The sequence below is a fragment of the Lampetra fluviatilis genome, unplaced genomic scaffold (genome assembly GCF_964198595.1).
Source record: "Lampetra fluviatilis unplaced genomic scaffold, kcLamFluv1.1 SCAFFOLD_146, whole genome shotgun sequence".
Taxonomy (NCBI): Eukaryota; Metazoa; Chordata; class Hyperoartia; order Petromyzontiformes; family Petromyzontidae; genus Lampetra; species Lampetra fluviatilis.
In genome coordinates, this window is record NW_027620937.1 from 152,951 (window position 1) to 172,260 (window position 19,310).

Consider the following 19,310-nt stretch of genomic DNA (forward strand, 5'->3'; position numbering starts at 1 on the left):
TGCGATTAACGGTGACCCCCAACCTCTGCCCCTGTGCCCCCCCCCCACCACCACCCCCAACCACCCACCACTACCCCCCCACCCCCCCCCTCACCACCACCCCCACCCCACCGCCCCCCACCACCCACCACTACCCCCCCACCACCACCACCCACCCCACCACCCACACCCCGCCCCCTCCAACACTCCCCCCCCACCACCCCCCCCCACCACCCCCACCCCCCCCCACCACCCACTAGGCGGCACCCCTCCCCCCTCCCCCGCCATGTGTGCCGCGGTTGGCGACGCCGCCTCCTCCTCCTCATCGTCATCCCCCTCATCGTCGTCGTCGTCATCGTCGCCGGGCGATGGCGGAAACAACAACAACAACATCATCACCGCCACCGCCGTCACCTCCTCACCGCCCCCCTCCACCTCCGAGTCGGTGTCGGTGTGGAGCGCCCGCCACCCGGGCCGCCTGCTGTCGTCGCTCGCTGCCCTCCGCCGGCGTGGCGCCTTCTGCGACGCCGTCGTCGAGGTGGAGACCAGCCGCTTCCTGGTGCACAAGGCCGTGCTGGTGGGCGCCAGCGCATACTTTCGCGCCCTCTTCACACACGGCTCGGTCGCTAGTGCCACCACCGCCGCCGCCACCGCCGCCGTCGCCCCGTCCTCCGGCAACGCCACAACCGGTCAGCCGGCACCACCGGCATCGTCGTCGTCGTCCGCGGTTTCACCGGCGGGCGCGGCCGTCGATCCCGTCGTCGGCACCGGCTGCGGAGGCACCGGCACCGGCATGGGTCCCTTCGTCTTGCCGGCCGTGTCGGCGCCCAGCTTTGAGCGGGCGCTCGACTTTGTGTACAGCGGGCGCGCCGTCGTGAGGCCCGCCGAGGTGGAGGAGCTGCGCCAGGTGGCCCGTCGCCTCGGCCTGGAGCTGCTGGAGGAAGCCTGCGCCACCCTCGCCGCCACCGGCACCGGCACCGCCGCTTCGGCGCAGCCGGCGCCGCCCCCGTTGCCGCGGCAACACGAGGGGGGCGGTGACGGTGACGGCGACGTGCTGCTCACGCCGCAGCAGTTTCGGCGACGCTCGGAGGCCGGGGGCGGCCGGTCCGGCGTGGCCGCTCGCAACGGCGGGGAGACCCCGGGGGCCGCCGGGACGCCGACGGTCCCGTGCCGATCCGGTGCCGGGGTGCGTCACTGGCGCATCGAGACGGCGGCGGGGGGGGGGCGGGGGCCGTGGGGCGGGAGGGGAGGCGGGGGAGGGGGGCGGGCGCCGGGTCATCGTGCCGGACGACGCGGAGGTAGGGGGCAGAGTCACCGCGCGCACACAGAGACTCACCACACAGAGAGAGACTCGCCACACTGAGAGAGAGACTCACAGAGACTCACCACACAGAGAGACTCACAGAGACTCACCACACACAGAGACTCACCACACAGAGAGACTCACCACACACAGAGACTCACCACACAGAGAGAGACTCACCACACACAGAGACTCACCACACACAGAGACTCGCCACACAGAGAGACTCACCACACAGAGAGACTCACCACACACAGAGACTCACCACACAGAGAGACTCACCACACACAGAGACTCACCACACACAGAGACTCGCCACACAGAGAGACTCGCCACACAGAGAGACTCACAGAGACTCACCACACACAGAGAGAGACTCACAGAGACTCGCCACACAGAGAGACTCGCCACACAGAGAGAGACTCACCACACAGAGAGACTCACCACACACAGAGAGACTCACCACACAGAGAGACTCACCACACAGAGAGAGACTCACCACACAGAGAGACTCACCACACAGAGAGACTCACCACACAGAAAGAGACTCACCACACACAGAGAGACTCACCACACAGAGAGACTCACCACACACAGAGAGACTCACCACACACAGAGAGACTCACCACACAGAGAGACTCACCACACAGAGAGACTCACCACACAGAAAGAGACTCACCACACACAGAGAGACTCACCACACACAGAGAGACTCACCACACAGAGAGACTCACCACACAGAGAGAGACTCACCACACACAGAGAGACTCACCACACACAGAGAGACTCACCACACACAGAGAGGGACTCACCACACACACAGAGACTCACCACACAGAGAGACTCACCACACACAGAGAGGGACTCACCACACACAGAGAGACTCACCACACAGAGAGACTCACCACACAGAGAGAGACTCACCACACACAGAGAGACTCACCACACAGAGAGACTCGCCACACAGAGAGACTCACCACACAGAGAGACTCGCCACACAGAGAGAGACTCACCACACAGAGAGACTCACCACACACAGAGAGACTCACCACACACAGAGAGACTCGCCACACACAGAGAGAGACTCACCACACACAGAGAGACTCACCACACAGAGAGACTCACCACACACAGAGAGACTCACCACACACAGAGAGACTCACCACACAGAGAGACTCACCACACACAGAGAGACTCACCACACACAGAGACTCACCACACAGAGAGAGACTCACCACACAGAGAGACTCACCACACACAGAGAGACTCACCACACACAGAGAGACTCACCACACAGAGAGACTCACCACACACAGAGAGACTCACCACACAGAGAGACTCACCACACACAGAGAGGGACTCACCACACAGAGAGACTCACCACACACAGAGAGACTCACCACACAGAGAGACTCACCACACACAGAGAGACTCACCACACAGAGAGAGACTCACCACACACAGAGAGACTCACCACACAGAGACTCACCACACACAGAGAGACTCACCACACACAGAGAGAGACTCACCACACACAGAGAGACTCACCACACACAGAGAGAGACTCACCACACACAGAGACTCACCACACACAGAGAGACTCACCACACACAGAGACTCACCACACACAGAGAGACTCACCACACACACAGAGACTCACCACACAGAGAGACTCACCACACACAGAGAGAGACTCACCACACACACAGAGACTCACCACACACACAGAGACTCACCACACACAGAGAGACTCACCACACACACAGAGACTCACCACACAGAGAGACTCACCACACACAGAGAGAGACTCACCACACACACAGAGACTCACCACACAGAGAGACTCACCACACACAGAGAGAGACTCACCACACACACAGAGACTCACCACACACACAGAGACTCACCACACACAGAGAGAGACTCACCACACACACAGAGAGACTCACCACACAGAGAGACTCACCACACAGAGAGACTCACCACACACAGAGAGACTCACCACACACAGAGAGAGACTCACCACACACAGAGAGACTCACCACACACAGAGAGACTCACCACACACAGAGAGACTCACCACACACAGAGAGACTCACCACACAGAGAGACTCACCACACACAGAGAGACTCACCACACAGAGAGACTCACCACACAGAGAGAGACTCACCACACAGAGAGACTCACCACACACAGAGAGACTCACCACACAGAGAGACTCACCACACACAGAGAGACTCACCACACACAGAGAGAGACTCAGCCACACACAGAGAGACTCACCACACACAGAGAGACTCACCACACAGAGAGACTCACCACACACAGAGACTCACCACACACAGAGAGACTCACCACACAGAGAGAGACTCACCACACAGAGAGGGACTCACCACACACAGAGAGACTCACCACACACACAGAGAGACTCACCACACACAGAGAGACTCACCACACACACAGAGACTCACCACACACAGAGAGAGACTCGACCACACACAGAGAGACTCAGCCACACAGAGAGACTCACCACACACAGAGAGAGACTCGCCACACACAGAGAGAGACTCGCCACACAGAGAGACTCACCACACACAGAGAGACTCGCCACACACAGAGAGAGACTCGCCACACAGAGAGACTCACCACACACAGAGAGAGACTCACCACACAGAGAGAGACTCACCACACACAGAGAGACTCACCACACACAGAGAGAGACTCACCAACACAGAGACTCACCACACACAGAGAGACTCGCCACACACAGAGAGACTCACCACACACAGAGAGAGACTCGCCACACACAGAGAGAGACTCACCACACAGAGACTCACCACACACAGAGAGAGACTCGCCACACACAGAGAGAGACTCACCACACAGAGACTCACCACACACAGAGAGACTCACCACACAGAGAGAGACTCACCACACACAGAGAGACTCACCACACACAGAGAGACTCACCACACACAGAGAGACTCACCACACACAGAGAGACTCACCACACAGAGAGAGACTCGCCACACACAGAGAGACTCACCACACACAGAGAGACTCGCCACACAGAGAGAGACTCGCCACACACAGAGAGACTCACCACACACAGAGAGACTCGCCACACAGAGAGAGACTCACCACACAGAGAGAGACTCACCACACACAGAGAGACTCACCACACACAGAGAGACTCACCACACAGAGAGAGACTCACCACACACAGAGAGACTCACCACACACAGAGAGACTCGCCACACAGAGAGAGACTCGCCACACACAGAGAGACTCACCACACACAGAGAGACTCACCACACACAGAGAGACTCACCACACACAGAGAGAGACTCACCACACAGAGACTCACCACACACAGAGAGACTCACCACACACAGAGAGACTCACCACACAGAGAGAGACTCACCACACACAGAGAGACTCACCACACAGAGACTCACCACACACAGAGAGACTCACCACACACAGAGAGACTCACCACACACAGAGAGACTCACCACACAGAGAGAGACTCACCACACACAGAGACTCACCACACAGAGACTCACCACACACAGAGAGACTCACCACACACAGAGAGACTCACCACACAGAGACTCACCACACACAGAGAGACTCACCACACACAGAGAGACTCACCACACACAGAGACTCACCACACACAGAGAGACTCACCACACACAGAGAGAGACTCACCACACACAGAGAGACTCACCACACAGAGAGACTCACCACACTGAGAGACTCACCACACACAGAGAGACTCACCACACACAGAGAGACTCACCACACACAGAGAGACTCACCACACACAGAGAGACTCACCACACACAGAGAGACTCACCACACAGAGAGAGACTCACCACACACAGAGACTCACCACACACAGAGAGAGACTCACCACACACAGAGACTCACCACACACACAGAGACTCACCACACAGAGAGACTCACCACACACAGAGAGAGACTCACCACACACAGAGACTCACCACACACACAGAGACTCACCACACAGAGAGAGACTCACCACACACAGAGACTCACCACACACACAGAGACTCACCACACACAGAGACTCACCACACACAGAGAGACTCACCACACACAGAGAGACTCACCACACAGAGAGAGACTCACCACACAGAGAGACTCACCACACACAGAGAGACTCACCACACACAGAGAGACTCACCACACAGAGAGACTCACCACACACAGAGAGACTCACCACACACAGAGAGACTCACCACACACAGAGAGACTCACCACACAGAGAGAGACTCACCACACAGAGAGAGACTCACCACACAGAGAGACTCACCACACACAGAGACTCACCACACACAGAGAGACTCACCACACACAGAGAGACTCACCACACACAGAGAGACTCACCACACACAGAGAGACTCACCACACAGAGAGACTCACCACACACAGAGACTCACCACACACAGAGAGACTCACCACACACAGAGAGACTCACCACACACAGAGAGACTCACCACACAGAGAGAGACTCACCACACAGAGAGAGACTCACCACACAGAGAGACTCACCACACAGAGAGACTCACCACACAGAGAGAGACTCACCACACAGAGAGAGACTCGCCACACAGAGAGACTCACCACACACAGAGAGACTCACCACACACAGAGAGACTCGCCACACAGAGAGACTCACCGACACACAGAGAGACTCACCACACACAGAGAGACTCACCACACAGAGAGACTCACCACACACAGAGAGACTCACCACACACAGAGAGACTCACCACACAGAGAGACTCACCACACACAGAGAACCACACACAGAGAGACTCACCACACACAGAGAGACTCACCACACACAGAGACTCACCACACAGAGAGAGACTCACCACACAGAGAGAGACTCACCACACACAGAGAGACTCACCACACACAGAGACTCACCACACACAGAGAGACTCACCACACAGAGAGACTCACCACACACAGAGAGACTCACCACACACAGAGACTCACCACACAGAGAGAGACTCACCACACACAGAGACTCACCACACAGAGAGAGACTCACCACACAGAGAGACTCACCACACAGAGAGACTCACCACACACAGAGAGACTCACCACACACAGAGACTCACCACACACAGAGAGAGACTCACCACACAGAGAGACTCACCACACACAGAGAGACTCACCACACACAGAGACTCACCACACAGAGAGAGACTCACCACACACAGAGAGACTCACCACACACAGAGAGACTCACCACACACAGAGAGACTCACCACACAGAGAGAGACTCACCACACACAGAGAGACTCACCACACAGAGAGACTCACCACACAGAGAGACTCACCACACAGAGAGACTCACCACACACAGAGAGACTCACCACACACAGAGAGACTCACCACACAGAGAGACTCACCACACAGAGAGAGACTCACCACACACAGAGAGACTCACCACACAGAGAGAGACTCACCACACACAGAGAGACTCACCACACAGAGAGAGACTCACCACACACAGAGAGACTCACCACACAGAGAGACTCACCACACAGAGAGACTCACCACACAGAGAGACTCACCACACACAGAGAGACTCGCCACACACAGAGAGACTCACCACACACAGAGAGACTCACCACACACAGAGAGACTCACCACACAGAGAGAGACTCACCACACAGAGAGACTCACCACACAGAGAGAGACTCGCCACACACAGAGAGACTCACCACACACAGAGAGACTCACCACACACAGAGAGACTCACCACACAGAGAGAGACTCACCACACAGAGAGAGACTCACCACACAGAGAGACTCACCACACAGAGAGACTCACCACACACAGAGAGACTCACCACACACAGAGAGACTCACCACACACAGAGAGACTCACCACACACAGAGAGACTCACCACACACAGAGAGACTCACCACACACAGAGAGACTCACCACACACAGAGAGACTCACCACACAGAGAGACTCACCACACACAGAGAGACTCACCACACAGAGAGACTCACCACACAGAGAGACTCACCACACAGAGAGAGACTCACCACACACAGAGACTCACCACACAGAGAGAGACTCACCACACAGAGAGACTCACCACACACAGAGAGACTCACCACACAGAGAGACTCACCACACACAGAGAGACTCACCACACAGAGAGACTCACCACACACAGAGACTCACCACACACAGAGAGACTCACCACACAGAGAGACTCACCACACACAGAGAGACTCACCACACACAGAGAGACTCACCACACACAGAGAGACTCACCACACAGAGAGACTCACCACACAGAGAGACTCACCACACACAGAGAGACTCACCACACACAGAGAGAGACTCACCACACAGAGAGAGACTCACCACACACAGAGAGACTCACCACACACAGAGAGACTCACCACACAGAGAGACTCACCACACACAGAGAGACTCACCACACACACAGAGACTCACCACACAGAGAGAGACTCACCACACACAGAGAGACTCACCACACACAGAGAGACTCACCACACACAGAGACTCACCACACACAGAGAGACTCACCACACACAGAGAGACTCACCACACACAGAGAGACTCACCACACACAGAGAGACTCACCACACACAGAGACTCACCACACACAGAGACTCACCACACACAGAGAGACTCACCACACACAGAGAGACTCACCACACAGAGAGACTCACCACACAGAGAGAGACTCACCACACACAGAGACTCACCACACACAGAGAGACTCACCACACACAGAGAGACTCACCACACAGAGAGACTCACCACACACAGAGAGACTCACCACACAGAGAGAGACTCACCACACAGAGAGACTCACCACACACAGAGAGACTCACCACACACAGAGAGAGACTCACCACACACAGAGACTCACCACACACAGAGAGACTCACCACACACAGAGAGACTCACCACACAGAGAGAGAGACTCACCACACAGAGAGAGACTCACCACACACAGAGACTCACCACACACAGAGAGACTCACCACACACACAGAGAGACTCACCACACACAGAGACTCACCACACACAGAGAGACTCACCACACACACAGAGAGACTCACCACACACACAGAGAGACTCACCACACACAGAGACTCACCACACACAGAGAGACTCACCACACACACAGAGAGACTCACCACACACAGAGACTCACACACACAGAGAGACTCACCACACACAGAGAGACTCACCACACACAGAGAGAGACTCACCACACAGAGAGAGACTCACCACACACAGAGAGACTCACCACACACAGAGACTCACCACACACAGAGAGACTCACCACACACACAGAGAGACTCACCACACACAGAGACTCACCACACAGAGAGACTCACCACACAGAGAGAGACTCACCACACAGAGAGACTCACCACACACAGAGAGACTCACCACACACAGAGAGACTCACCACACACAGAGACTCACCACACCACAGAGAGACTCACCACACACAGAGAGACTCACCACACAGAGAGACTCACCACACAGAGAGACTCACCACACACAGAGAGACTCACCACACAGAGAGAGACTCACCACACAGAGAGACTCACCACACACAGAGAGACTCACCACACAGAGACTCACCACACACAGAGAGACTCACCACACACAGAGAGACTCACCACACAGAGAGAGACTCACCACACACAGAGAGACTCACCACACACAGAGAGGGACTCACCACACAGAGAGAGACTCACCACACAGAGAGACTCACCACACAGAGAGACTCACCACACAGAGAGACTCACCACACAGAGAGAGACTCGCCACACACAGAGAGACTCACCACACAGAGAGACTCACCACACAGAGAGACTCACCACACAGAGAGAGACTCACCACACAGAGAGAGACTCGCCACACACAGAGAGACTCACCACACACAGAGAGACTCACCACACACAGAGAGAGACTCACCACACACAGAGAGACTCACCACACACTGAGAGACTCACCACACACAGAGAGACTCACCACCACACAGAGAGACTCACCACACAGAGAGAGACTCGCCACACAGAGAGACTCACCACACACAGAGAGACTCACCACACACAGAGAGAGACTCGCCACACAGAGAGACTCACCACACAGAGAGAGACTCACCACACACAGAGAGACTCACCACACAGAGAGACTCACCACAACACAGAGAGACTCACCACACACAGAGAGACTCACCACACAGAGAGACTCACCACACACAGAGAGACTCACCACACAGAGAGACTCACCACACACAGAGAGACTCACCACACACAGAGAGACTCACCACACACAGAGAGAGACTCACCACACACAGAGAGACTCACCACACACTGAGAGACTCACCACACACAGAGAGACTCACCACACACAGAGAGACTCACCACACAGAGAGAGACTCGCCACACAGAGAGACTCACCACACACAGAGAGACTCACCACACACAGAGAGAGACTCGCCACACAGAGAGACTCACCACACAGAGAGAGACTCACCACACACAGAGAGACTCACCACACAGAGAGACTCACCACACACAGAGAGACTCACCACACACAGAGAGACTCACCACACAGAGAGAGACTCACCACACACAGAGAGAGACTCACCACACACAGAGAGACTCACCACACAGAGAGAGACTCACCACACACAGAGAGAGACTCACCACACAGAGAGAGACTCACCACACAGAGAGAGACTCACCACACACAGAGAGACTCACCACACACAGAGAGACTCACCACACAGAGAGAGACTCACCACACACACAGAGAGACTCACCACACAGAGAGAGACTCACCACACAGAGAGAGACTCACCACACACAGAGAGACTCACCACACACAGAGAGACTCACCACACACAGAGAGACTCACCACACAGAGAGACTCACCACACACAGAGAGACTCACACACACAGAGAGGGACTCACCACACACAGAGAGACTCACCACACACAGAGAGACTCACCACACAGAGAGAGACTCACCACACAGAGAGACTCACCACACACAGAGAGACTCACCACACACAGAGAGACTCACCACACACAGAGAGACTCACCACACACAGAGAGACTCACCACACACAGAGAGACTCACCACACAGAGAGAGACTCACCACACAGAGAGACTCACCACACACAGGAGACTCACCACACACAGAGAGACTCACCACACAGAGAGACTCACCACACACAGAGAGACTCACACACACAGAGAGACTCACCACACAGAGAGAGACTCACCACACAGAGAGAGACTCACCACACAGAGAGAGACCTCACCACACAGAGAGAGACTCACCACACACAGAGAGACTCACCACACACAGAGAGACTCACCACACACAGAGAGACTCACCACACAGAGAGACTCACCACACAGAGAGACTCACCACACAGAGAGACTCACCACACAGAGAGACTCACCACACAGAGAGACTCACAACCACACACAGAGAGACTCGCCACACAGAGAGAGACTCGCCACACACAGAGAGACTCACCACACACAGAGAGACTCACCACCACAGAGAGACTCACCACACAGAGAGAGACTCACCACACAGAGAGAGACTCACCACACAGAGAGACTCACCACACACAGAGAGACTCACCACACACAGAGAGAGACTCACCACACAGAGAGAGACTCACCACACAGAGAGACTCACCACACAGAGAGACTCACCACACACAGAGAGAGACTCACCACACAGAGACTCACCACACACAGAGAGACTCACCACACAGAGAGAGAGAGACTCACAGAGACTCACCACACAGAGAGACTCACCACACAGAGAGACTCGCCACACTGAGAGGGACTCACCACACAGAGCCATACATGCATCACACAGAGACCCATAGACTCACCTCACCACACAGAGACCCACAGACTCACCACACAGAGACCCACAGACTCACCACACAGAGACCCACAGACTCACCACCACACAGAGACCCACAGACTCGCCACCACACAGATACATAGACTCACCACCACACAGAGACCCACAGACTCACCACCACACAGAGACCCACAGACTCGCCACCACACAGAGACCCACAGACCTCACCACCACACAGAGACCCACAGACTCACCACTCAGAGACCCACAGACTCACAAAGAGGCAGGGCTACAGGGAGAATCTCAGCGTCTCCGACACGGCCATTGTGAACGCCCCCTGAGAGACCCGGATCCAGGCTCGTAACCTGGACCCGGCACGTGACTGCGCGTGACACCCGGAGCCTGCTGTGAACCCGTGCGTTGCTAACGCCCCCTTCCCCACCACCATCACCACCACCTCCACAACCACCTCCACAACCATCACTGCAACCACCTATACCACCATCACCACCACCTCCACCACCTCCTCAACTATCACCCCTCCATCACCACCACCACCTACACCACCATCACCTCCACCACCTCCACAACCATCACTGCAACCACCTACACCACCATCACCTCCACAACCTTCACCACAACCACCTACACCACCATCACCACCTCCACAACTATCACCACTACCTCCACCACATCCCCAACCATCACCACAACCATCACCAACCTCCACCAACATCACCACCACCTCCACCACCATCACTACCTCCACCACCTCCACCACCTCCACCACCTCCACCATCTCCACCACCACCTCCACCACCTCCACCACCACCTCCACCACCACCTCCACCACCTCCACCACCACCTCCACCACCACCTCCACCACCACCTCCACCACCACCTCCTCCACCACCTCCACCACCACCTCCTCCACCACCACCATCACCACTACCATCTCCAACTCCACCACCTCCACCTCCACCACCACCTCCACCACCACCACCATCTCCAACTCCACCACCTCCACCACCACCACCACCTCCTCCACCACCTCCACCACCACCTCCTCCACCACCACCACCACCACCATCACCACTACCATCTCCAACTCCACCACCTCCACCACCACCTCCTCCACCATCACCACCACCGCCACCACCACCACCTCCACAGTTGGCATGCGCCATCAAGGACGAGCCAATGGACTACGACGGCCACCTCAACAACCTGCACGGCGGCGACGCGGTGACGGGGGTCGGGTGGTGCGGCGCCGGCGGCGTCGGCGTCGTGGGCCTCTCTTCGTCGGCCCTCGTGGTGAACAACGTCGTGGTCGGAGCGGCCGCCGAAGAAGAGGAGGAGGAGGGGGTGTGAGGTGTGAGGAGGTGGCGGCCGCCAACACCGACGACGACGACAAGATGGAGTGCAGGGAGAGCGTGGGCCTGCCTCTAGGCCTGCCTCTAGGCCTGCCCCTAGGCCTGCCTGCGGCTGGCGCTGACGGCGCTGATGGCGGCGGCAGCGGAGGAGAAGGAGCCGTCAGCCGTCTCCACGCCTACGAGCCGGACATCACCCCGGTGCTCATCGACTCGTCCGGCCAGTACGTCTACCGCCTTGCCGAGGCGGTCGGCGTCACCGCCGCCGCCGCGAGCATCGACTCCCCCCCCGACCAGCACCACCACCACCGCCGACAGCACCAGCAGCAGCAGCGCCAGCCTCACCACCACCACCACGCTCACCAACACCACCACACTCAGCAGCACCAGCAGCAGCAGCAGCAGCGTCGCCCGCTCAAGCTGAAGGCGGAGCGCGTGTCGTGCGCCGTGTGCGGCGAGGCGATGGCCCGCAAGGTGGCGAGCCTGCGCAAGCACGTGCTGGCGCACCTGCACGCCGACGGGCGCCGGTGCCGCGTGTGCGGCGCACGCTTCCCCGGCGCCGCCGAGGCCGCGGTGCACGTTCTGGCGCACGTCGGCGTGCCCGTGTTCGTGTGCCACGACTGCGGGCGAAGCTTCCTCGCGCAGTCCAGCATGAGCTCGCACAAGTGCTCGGGCGCCGGCGGCGGCGGCAGCGGTCCCCCCCCCGGCGGCGAGCCGGTGTCGGCCCCGACGGCCCCGACGGCCCCGGCAGCGGAGTCCGTCGTTTCGGGCGGCGGGCGCCAGCGGCGTGGCGAGGAAGCCGAGGACGACGCCGAGCGGGAGCTGGGCTCGGCGTCGCCGGATCTGCCGGCGTGCCGCGTGTGCGGGGACCGGCTGCCGCGCGAGACCATTGCCCTCCGGCGGCACGCCAAGCTGGCGCACGTGGACATGCCCACGCTGACGTGCCGCGTGTGCCAGCGCCAGTTCAACCACTCGAGCAACGTCATCAAGCACGCGCTCATCCACATCGGCGTGTCGCTCTTCACCTGCAAGTTCTGCCGCAAGCGCTTCCCGTCCAGCGCCAGCCTCTCGTGGCACGTGCAGAACCACACCAGCAACTGGCACTGCTACCGCACCTACCAGAGCCCGTTCGGGGGCGGAGGCGGCGGCGAGGGCGCCGGCTTCGACGAGGCGACGCCGCTAGCCGACGCCGTGGCGGTCGCGGTGGCGTCGGCGTCGTCGTCCGGAGGAGGAGGTGGTGGTGGGGCCGCTGGCGCCTGGCCTCCCGGCGGCAGCGGCACTGGCGGCACATCCTCGGCGTCGTCGGCGGCGCTGGCGCTCGTGCCCAGCCTGAGCCCCCACGGCTTCCTGGCGGCGGAGACTGCGCTCAACCTCTGCGTCGTCAAGGGCGGCGGCAGCGCCGGCGCTGAGAGCACCAGGAAAGGAAAAGGCGGCGGAGGAGGAGGAGGTGGAGTGGGCGGTGGTGCAGCGACAGCGACGGCCGATGAGAAGTTTTGGGGCGGTACCGGCGGCGGCAGAGGAGGAGCCGGTACCCCGGGGCGCGTCGGCGGTGCCGGCTCCCGGTTGCCGCACGTAGCCGTCACGTCGTCGTCGCAGAAGCAGAAGCATCATCAGCAGCAGCAGCAGCAGCAGCAGGCGATAGACCTACACGCAGCGGGGAAAGCTGGCGTGGAGTAGGGGGGGAGAGACGGGGTGGCGACGGTGGTGGTGGTGGTGGTACCGACGGTGGTGTAGATGTGTTTATCTGTAGTGGTGTTCTTGTGAAATAGCTTTCATAGTTTTTGTAGGTTGCCCCGAGAGCTTGGGAATGTCTCGATCTCAAGTCGACCGCCCACCCCGTCCACCCCGTCCACCGTGTCGCGGTTTTTCGTCGTCGGAACAGACACGGCATTTGTGTTCTTTCTCTTTCCTTCCTCCTCCTCCTCCTCATCCCTCCGCGGCTTGCGACGGAAAGTATCTCGTTTGAAAGCGCCCAATTTTCGTTGTCGGTGAGATCACCGCCGGCAGTTGTCACCGGCTTCGTAACCCCGCAATGTTACTTTTTTTATAAGCTACTACTTTACCGTCACCGGCATTGTTACCGTTACCCGACGGCGTTTTTGTTTTTTTATTCACTACTACTTTGCCGTCGCCGGCGGGCGTTGTTACCGCTACCCCACGACGGCGTTTTTGTTTTTTTAGTAGCTACTCATTTCTCGTCGCCGGGGTCGGCGTCGTCACCGTTATACCCGGCGACGTTTTTATTTTATTAACTACTACGACGACTTTGCCGGCGTCGTCCGCGTGGCGGTGTGTTTTGGCGGCCTCGTTATACAGACGGTATTTATTTTTTCGTGGGTCTCCGCCCGCCACCTCCGCCGCCCCGTAGAGTCGAGAGAGAAAGAGCGACGGGAAGAAAACGGTTAATTTTGTTTGTCTGTTGGCGGAACGGAAGAAACGGGTCGATCCGCCTCGCGGTTTTGTGTTTTTATTTTATTTTCTACTCCCCCCCCCCCCCCCACCACCCACCCCCCCTGCGTTTCGTTCACGGTAGGCGGTAGGGCCTACGGTAGGCCTTACCGTGGTAGATCCTACGCTAGAGCCTACGGTAGGCCCTAGGTTAGGCAGTAGTGACCTACGGTAAGCACTACGGTAGGCGGTAGGCCTTACCGTGGTAGACCATACGCTAGGCGGTAGAGCCTACGGTAGGCCCTAGGTTAGGCGGTAGGGACCTACGGTAAGCACTACATTAGGCGGTAGGCCTTACCGTGGTAGACCCTACGGTAGGCAGTAGGGCCTACGGTAAGCACTACGGTAGGCGGTAGGCCTGACGGTAGGCAGTAAACCCTACGCTAGGCCCTACGCCAGGCCCTACCGTAGGCCCTATACTGGGACGCCCCCCCCACCCACCACCCACCACCCACCCTCGCCGAGAAATGTCTTCGCCTGGAGAGTGTCCAGCCGGGCCCTAGTGGCGGCAGCGGTGGAGGAGGAGGGAGCTGCTGGTGGTGTAGGCCTGTGTGGTGGTGGAGGTGGTGTAGGCCTGTGCGGTGGTGGTGGTGGTGGTGTAGGCGGCGTGGCGTGAAGTCTGCGGCATCTCCCCCCCGGCGTTTGGTAAACGGTTGATTCCCGCACAGCCGTTTGGATCTGAGCGGTGGCGGGCGAGCGGGCGGGCGAGCGGGCGGGCGAGCGGGCGGACGAGCGGGCAGGTGAGCGGGCGGACGAGCGGGCGGGCGAGCGAGCGGGCGAGCGGGGCGTAGCGCATCTGGGGGGGGGGGGGGGGTTGGGCGGTGGGGCGGGGAGGGGCTGTTGATTTCGTTCGTTGGTCGTAACGGTGGTTTTGTCGTCGTGATTTTTGCGACGACGGGAAGGACCGATATACTGTAGCCGATGAGTCTCCGTAGCTCCCTTAGCAGCGACGTAGCGGCAACGTAACAACCAAGTAGCTCGTGGTGGTGGTGGTGGTCGTCGTCGTGGTGATGGTGGTGGTCGTCGTAGTTGTAGTCGTCTCGTTTAACTGGCCGTGTCGCGTAGAAGCCAGGGCAGCTCTGGGTGGTTATCGCTGGACTCTTTAGATTTAAACAACCCCCCCCACCTCCACACACAGGGTGGGGGGGGGGGGCCCATCCTCCCCTTATCCCCCCCCACCCCATCCCCAAAGTCTACCTCATTCTGTAGGACACGAAACTCTAGGAACACGGCAGTTTGGCGGCAGCGGTCGGTCTTGCCGGTGGTGTTGCCGGCGTTGCCGTTGTTGGCACCGCGGCGGTCTGTTGACAGCGGTCTTGCCGGCGGTGTTGCCGGTGTTGGCACCGTGGCGGTCTGTTGGCAGCGGTCTTGCCGGCCGTGTTGCCGGTGTTGGCACCGTGGTGGTCTGTTGGCAGCGGTCTTGACCGGCGGTGTTGCCGGTGTTGGCACCGTGGTGGTTTGGCGCCGGTGTTTCCGGCGTTGGCACCGTGGTGGTCTGCTGGCAGCGGTCGTGCCGCCGGTGTTGCCGGTGTTGGCACCGCGGTGGTCTGGTGCCGGTGGTCTTGCCGGCAGTGGTGCCGGTGGTGCCGGTGGTGGTGCCGGCGGTGGGTCGCAGTCGCCCAGCGAGCTCCTCCCAGGCTGCGACCGGGGGGGGGTGGGGGGGAGATTCAGGGGGGCGTGAAGTTGCGTTCGGATCATTTCAGGTGACGCTGTGCGGAGCGTGCGGAGTGCGCGTTACAGTGAGTGTGTGTGAGTGGGTGTGTGAGTGGGTGAGTGGGTGAGTGGGTGAGTGAGTGGGTGACTGGGTGAGTGAGTGGGTGGGAGAGTGGGAGTGAGTGTGTGAATGAGTGAGTGTGTCTGTGAGTGAGTGTGTGAGTGTGTCTATGAGTGAGTGTGTGAATGAGAGTGAGTGTGTCTGTGAGTGTAAATGAGTGTGAGTGAGTGTGCGTGTGTGAGTGAGTGTGTGAGCGAGTGAGCGTGTGAGTGCATGAGTGAGTGTGTCTGTGGGTGTGAGTGTGCGTGAGTGTGTGAGCGAGTGAGCGTGTGAGTGCATGAGTGAGTGTGTCTGTGAGTGTGAGTGTGTGAATGAGTGTGTGAGTGAGCGAGTGAATGAGTGAGTGTGTGAGTGTGTGAGTGTGTCTGCGAGTGTAAATGAGTGTGAGTGAGTGTGCGTGTGTGAGTGAGTGTGTGAGCGAGTGAGCGTGTGAGTGCATGAGTGAGTGTGTCTGTGGGTGTGAGTGTGTGAATGAGTGAGTGAGCGAGCGAGTGAATGAGTGTGAGTGTGTGAGTGAGTGTGTGAGTGCGTGAGTGAGTGTGTGAGTGCGAGCTGTGCGAGTGAGCGAGTATCTGAGTGTGCGCGTCACGTAAGTATGCGACGTCTCCGTGTGTGCGTGTAATTTTAACTACCCCCGTGTTCTTGTGACCGTTTCCGCGTGTCTTAGCCACGCGCTTTAGCCGATGCTGTTAATTTCATATGCACCATACACACACATACACACACATACACACACATACACACTCCTAAACACGTACACGCGCAGGCTGTAGGGGCAAGTGCTGTCAGCAGCAGCAGCGCCTATGAAGGCTACCGGCACTGTGGCACACACAGAGGGGGTTTGGGTGGCCAGCACCACCACGCCCAGCCGCCTTTGTCTCCCCAGTGGCGATGTTTACTACACACCGCTACACCAGGTACTCATTTGAGGCTGAGTCGACCTAGGGGAGGCCAGGGACCGGTTCGGTGTTGGCCGTGAGCGGGAATCGAACCCGGGGCGCCGGGTTTGTAGCGCAGCGTAGCGCTAACCGCTGCACCACCGCTCCCCACACAGACATACACAGTAAGACACTAATACACCCACACACACACTAAGACACACACACACTAAGACACACACACTAATACACTCACACACACTAATACACACACTAAGACACTAATACACTCACACACACTAAGACACACACACTAAGACACACACACTAAGATACACACACTAAGACACTAACACACACACTAAGACACACACTAAGACACACACACTAATACACACTAAGACACACACTAAGACACACACACTAAGACACTAATACACTCACACACACACACTAATACACACACTAAGACACACACACTAACACACACACTAAGACACACACACTAATACACACTAAGACACACACACTAAGACACTAATACACTCACACACTAATACACACACTAAGACACACACACACTAACACACACACTAAGACACTAAGACACTCACCTCTCGAACTACCAATCGTAGTCACCGACCGGAGCTGTGTAAATACCAGGTCTCAACCGTACTGTGCCTAATTTAAGTCGTCTGGATGTATTATTTTATATTTCTCAACTCTGGTTTATTAGGGATCTTAGGGTGAGCTCTAACGAAGGAAAAGACGGAGTGAAATACAAATAAAAATAATAGATGCATCGACGTCCACGCGATGTTACGGCAACGATAGCGGTGAGTGGGGGCGATGCCGCTAACGTGTCTCTCAAACAGACGGAAGTTCAGCTGTTGTTCTCAGGCATTTGGCTTCCAAAACGCATCCGATCGTCGTATTTATCTTGTTGGGGGGTGGGGTGGGTCACGGGGGGAGGGGTGGGGGTCATGGGGGTGTGGGGGTCACGGGGGGGGTGGGGTCACGGGGGGCGGGGGTCGTTGTTACGAGTAGAAGTTGCGTAGTCGCGTTCGGTAGGAAGCGGCCGCCATGGCAGAGTCGTGCGCGGCCGGGAGTCTCGTCACTAACTGGAAAGCGAGGAGGGGGGGGGGGGGAGAAAAGACGGGATGGTGACGGGGGACGGGAGATACACGGGACGGGAGACGGACGGGGAAAGTCTGGGAGCGAGTCTCCCGCTACACTACCCCCCCCCTCTCCCGCTACACCACCCCCCCCCCCTCTCCCGCTACACTACCCCCCCCCTCTCTCCCGCTACACTACCCCCCCTCTCTCCCGCTACACCATCCCCCCCCCTCTCTCCCGCTACACCCCCCCCCCTCTCTCCCGCTACACCACCCCCCCCTCTCTCCCGCTACACCCCCCCCCCCCTTTCTCTCTTGCGCCGGTGATTTTCTATTTTATCTCGCGGTTTGTTCCTCCTCCTTGTCGCGGTTTATTTTGAGTTTTGGTGGCAGCGGTGACGGCTCGCGGTTACTCGCCGTTACTACCGGTGCCGGTGAGAGGTCACGGTGTCACCGTTACCGGCTGTAGCGGTGAGAGGTTTACGCTGTCAC

At 58.0% G+C, this 19,310-nt stretch overlaps 1 protein-coding gene across 1 annotated transcript; it reads left to right on the forward strand.

Moving 5' to 3' along the window:
* Positions 1 to 243: 243 nt before the first annotated feature.
* LOC144954558 (uncharacterized) lies at positions 244 to 18,643 on the forward strand. Its single transcript, XM_078885029.1, has 2 exons — positions 244 to 1,277; positions 12,407 to 18,643. Exons 1-2 carry the CDS (start codon positions 266 to 268, stop codon positions 14,278 to 14,280), a joined length of 2,886 nt encoding a protein of 961 aa, XP_078741155.1. The 5' UTR covers positions 244 to 265; the 3' UTR covers positions 14,281 to 18,643.
* The last annotated feature ends 667 nt before the right edge of the window (positions 18,644 to 19,310 follow it).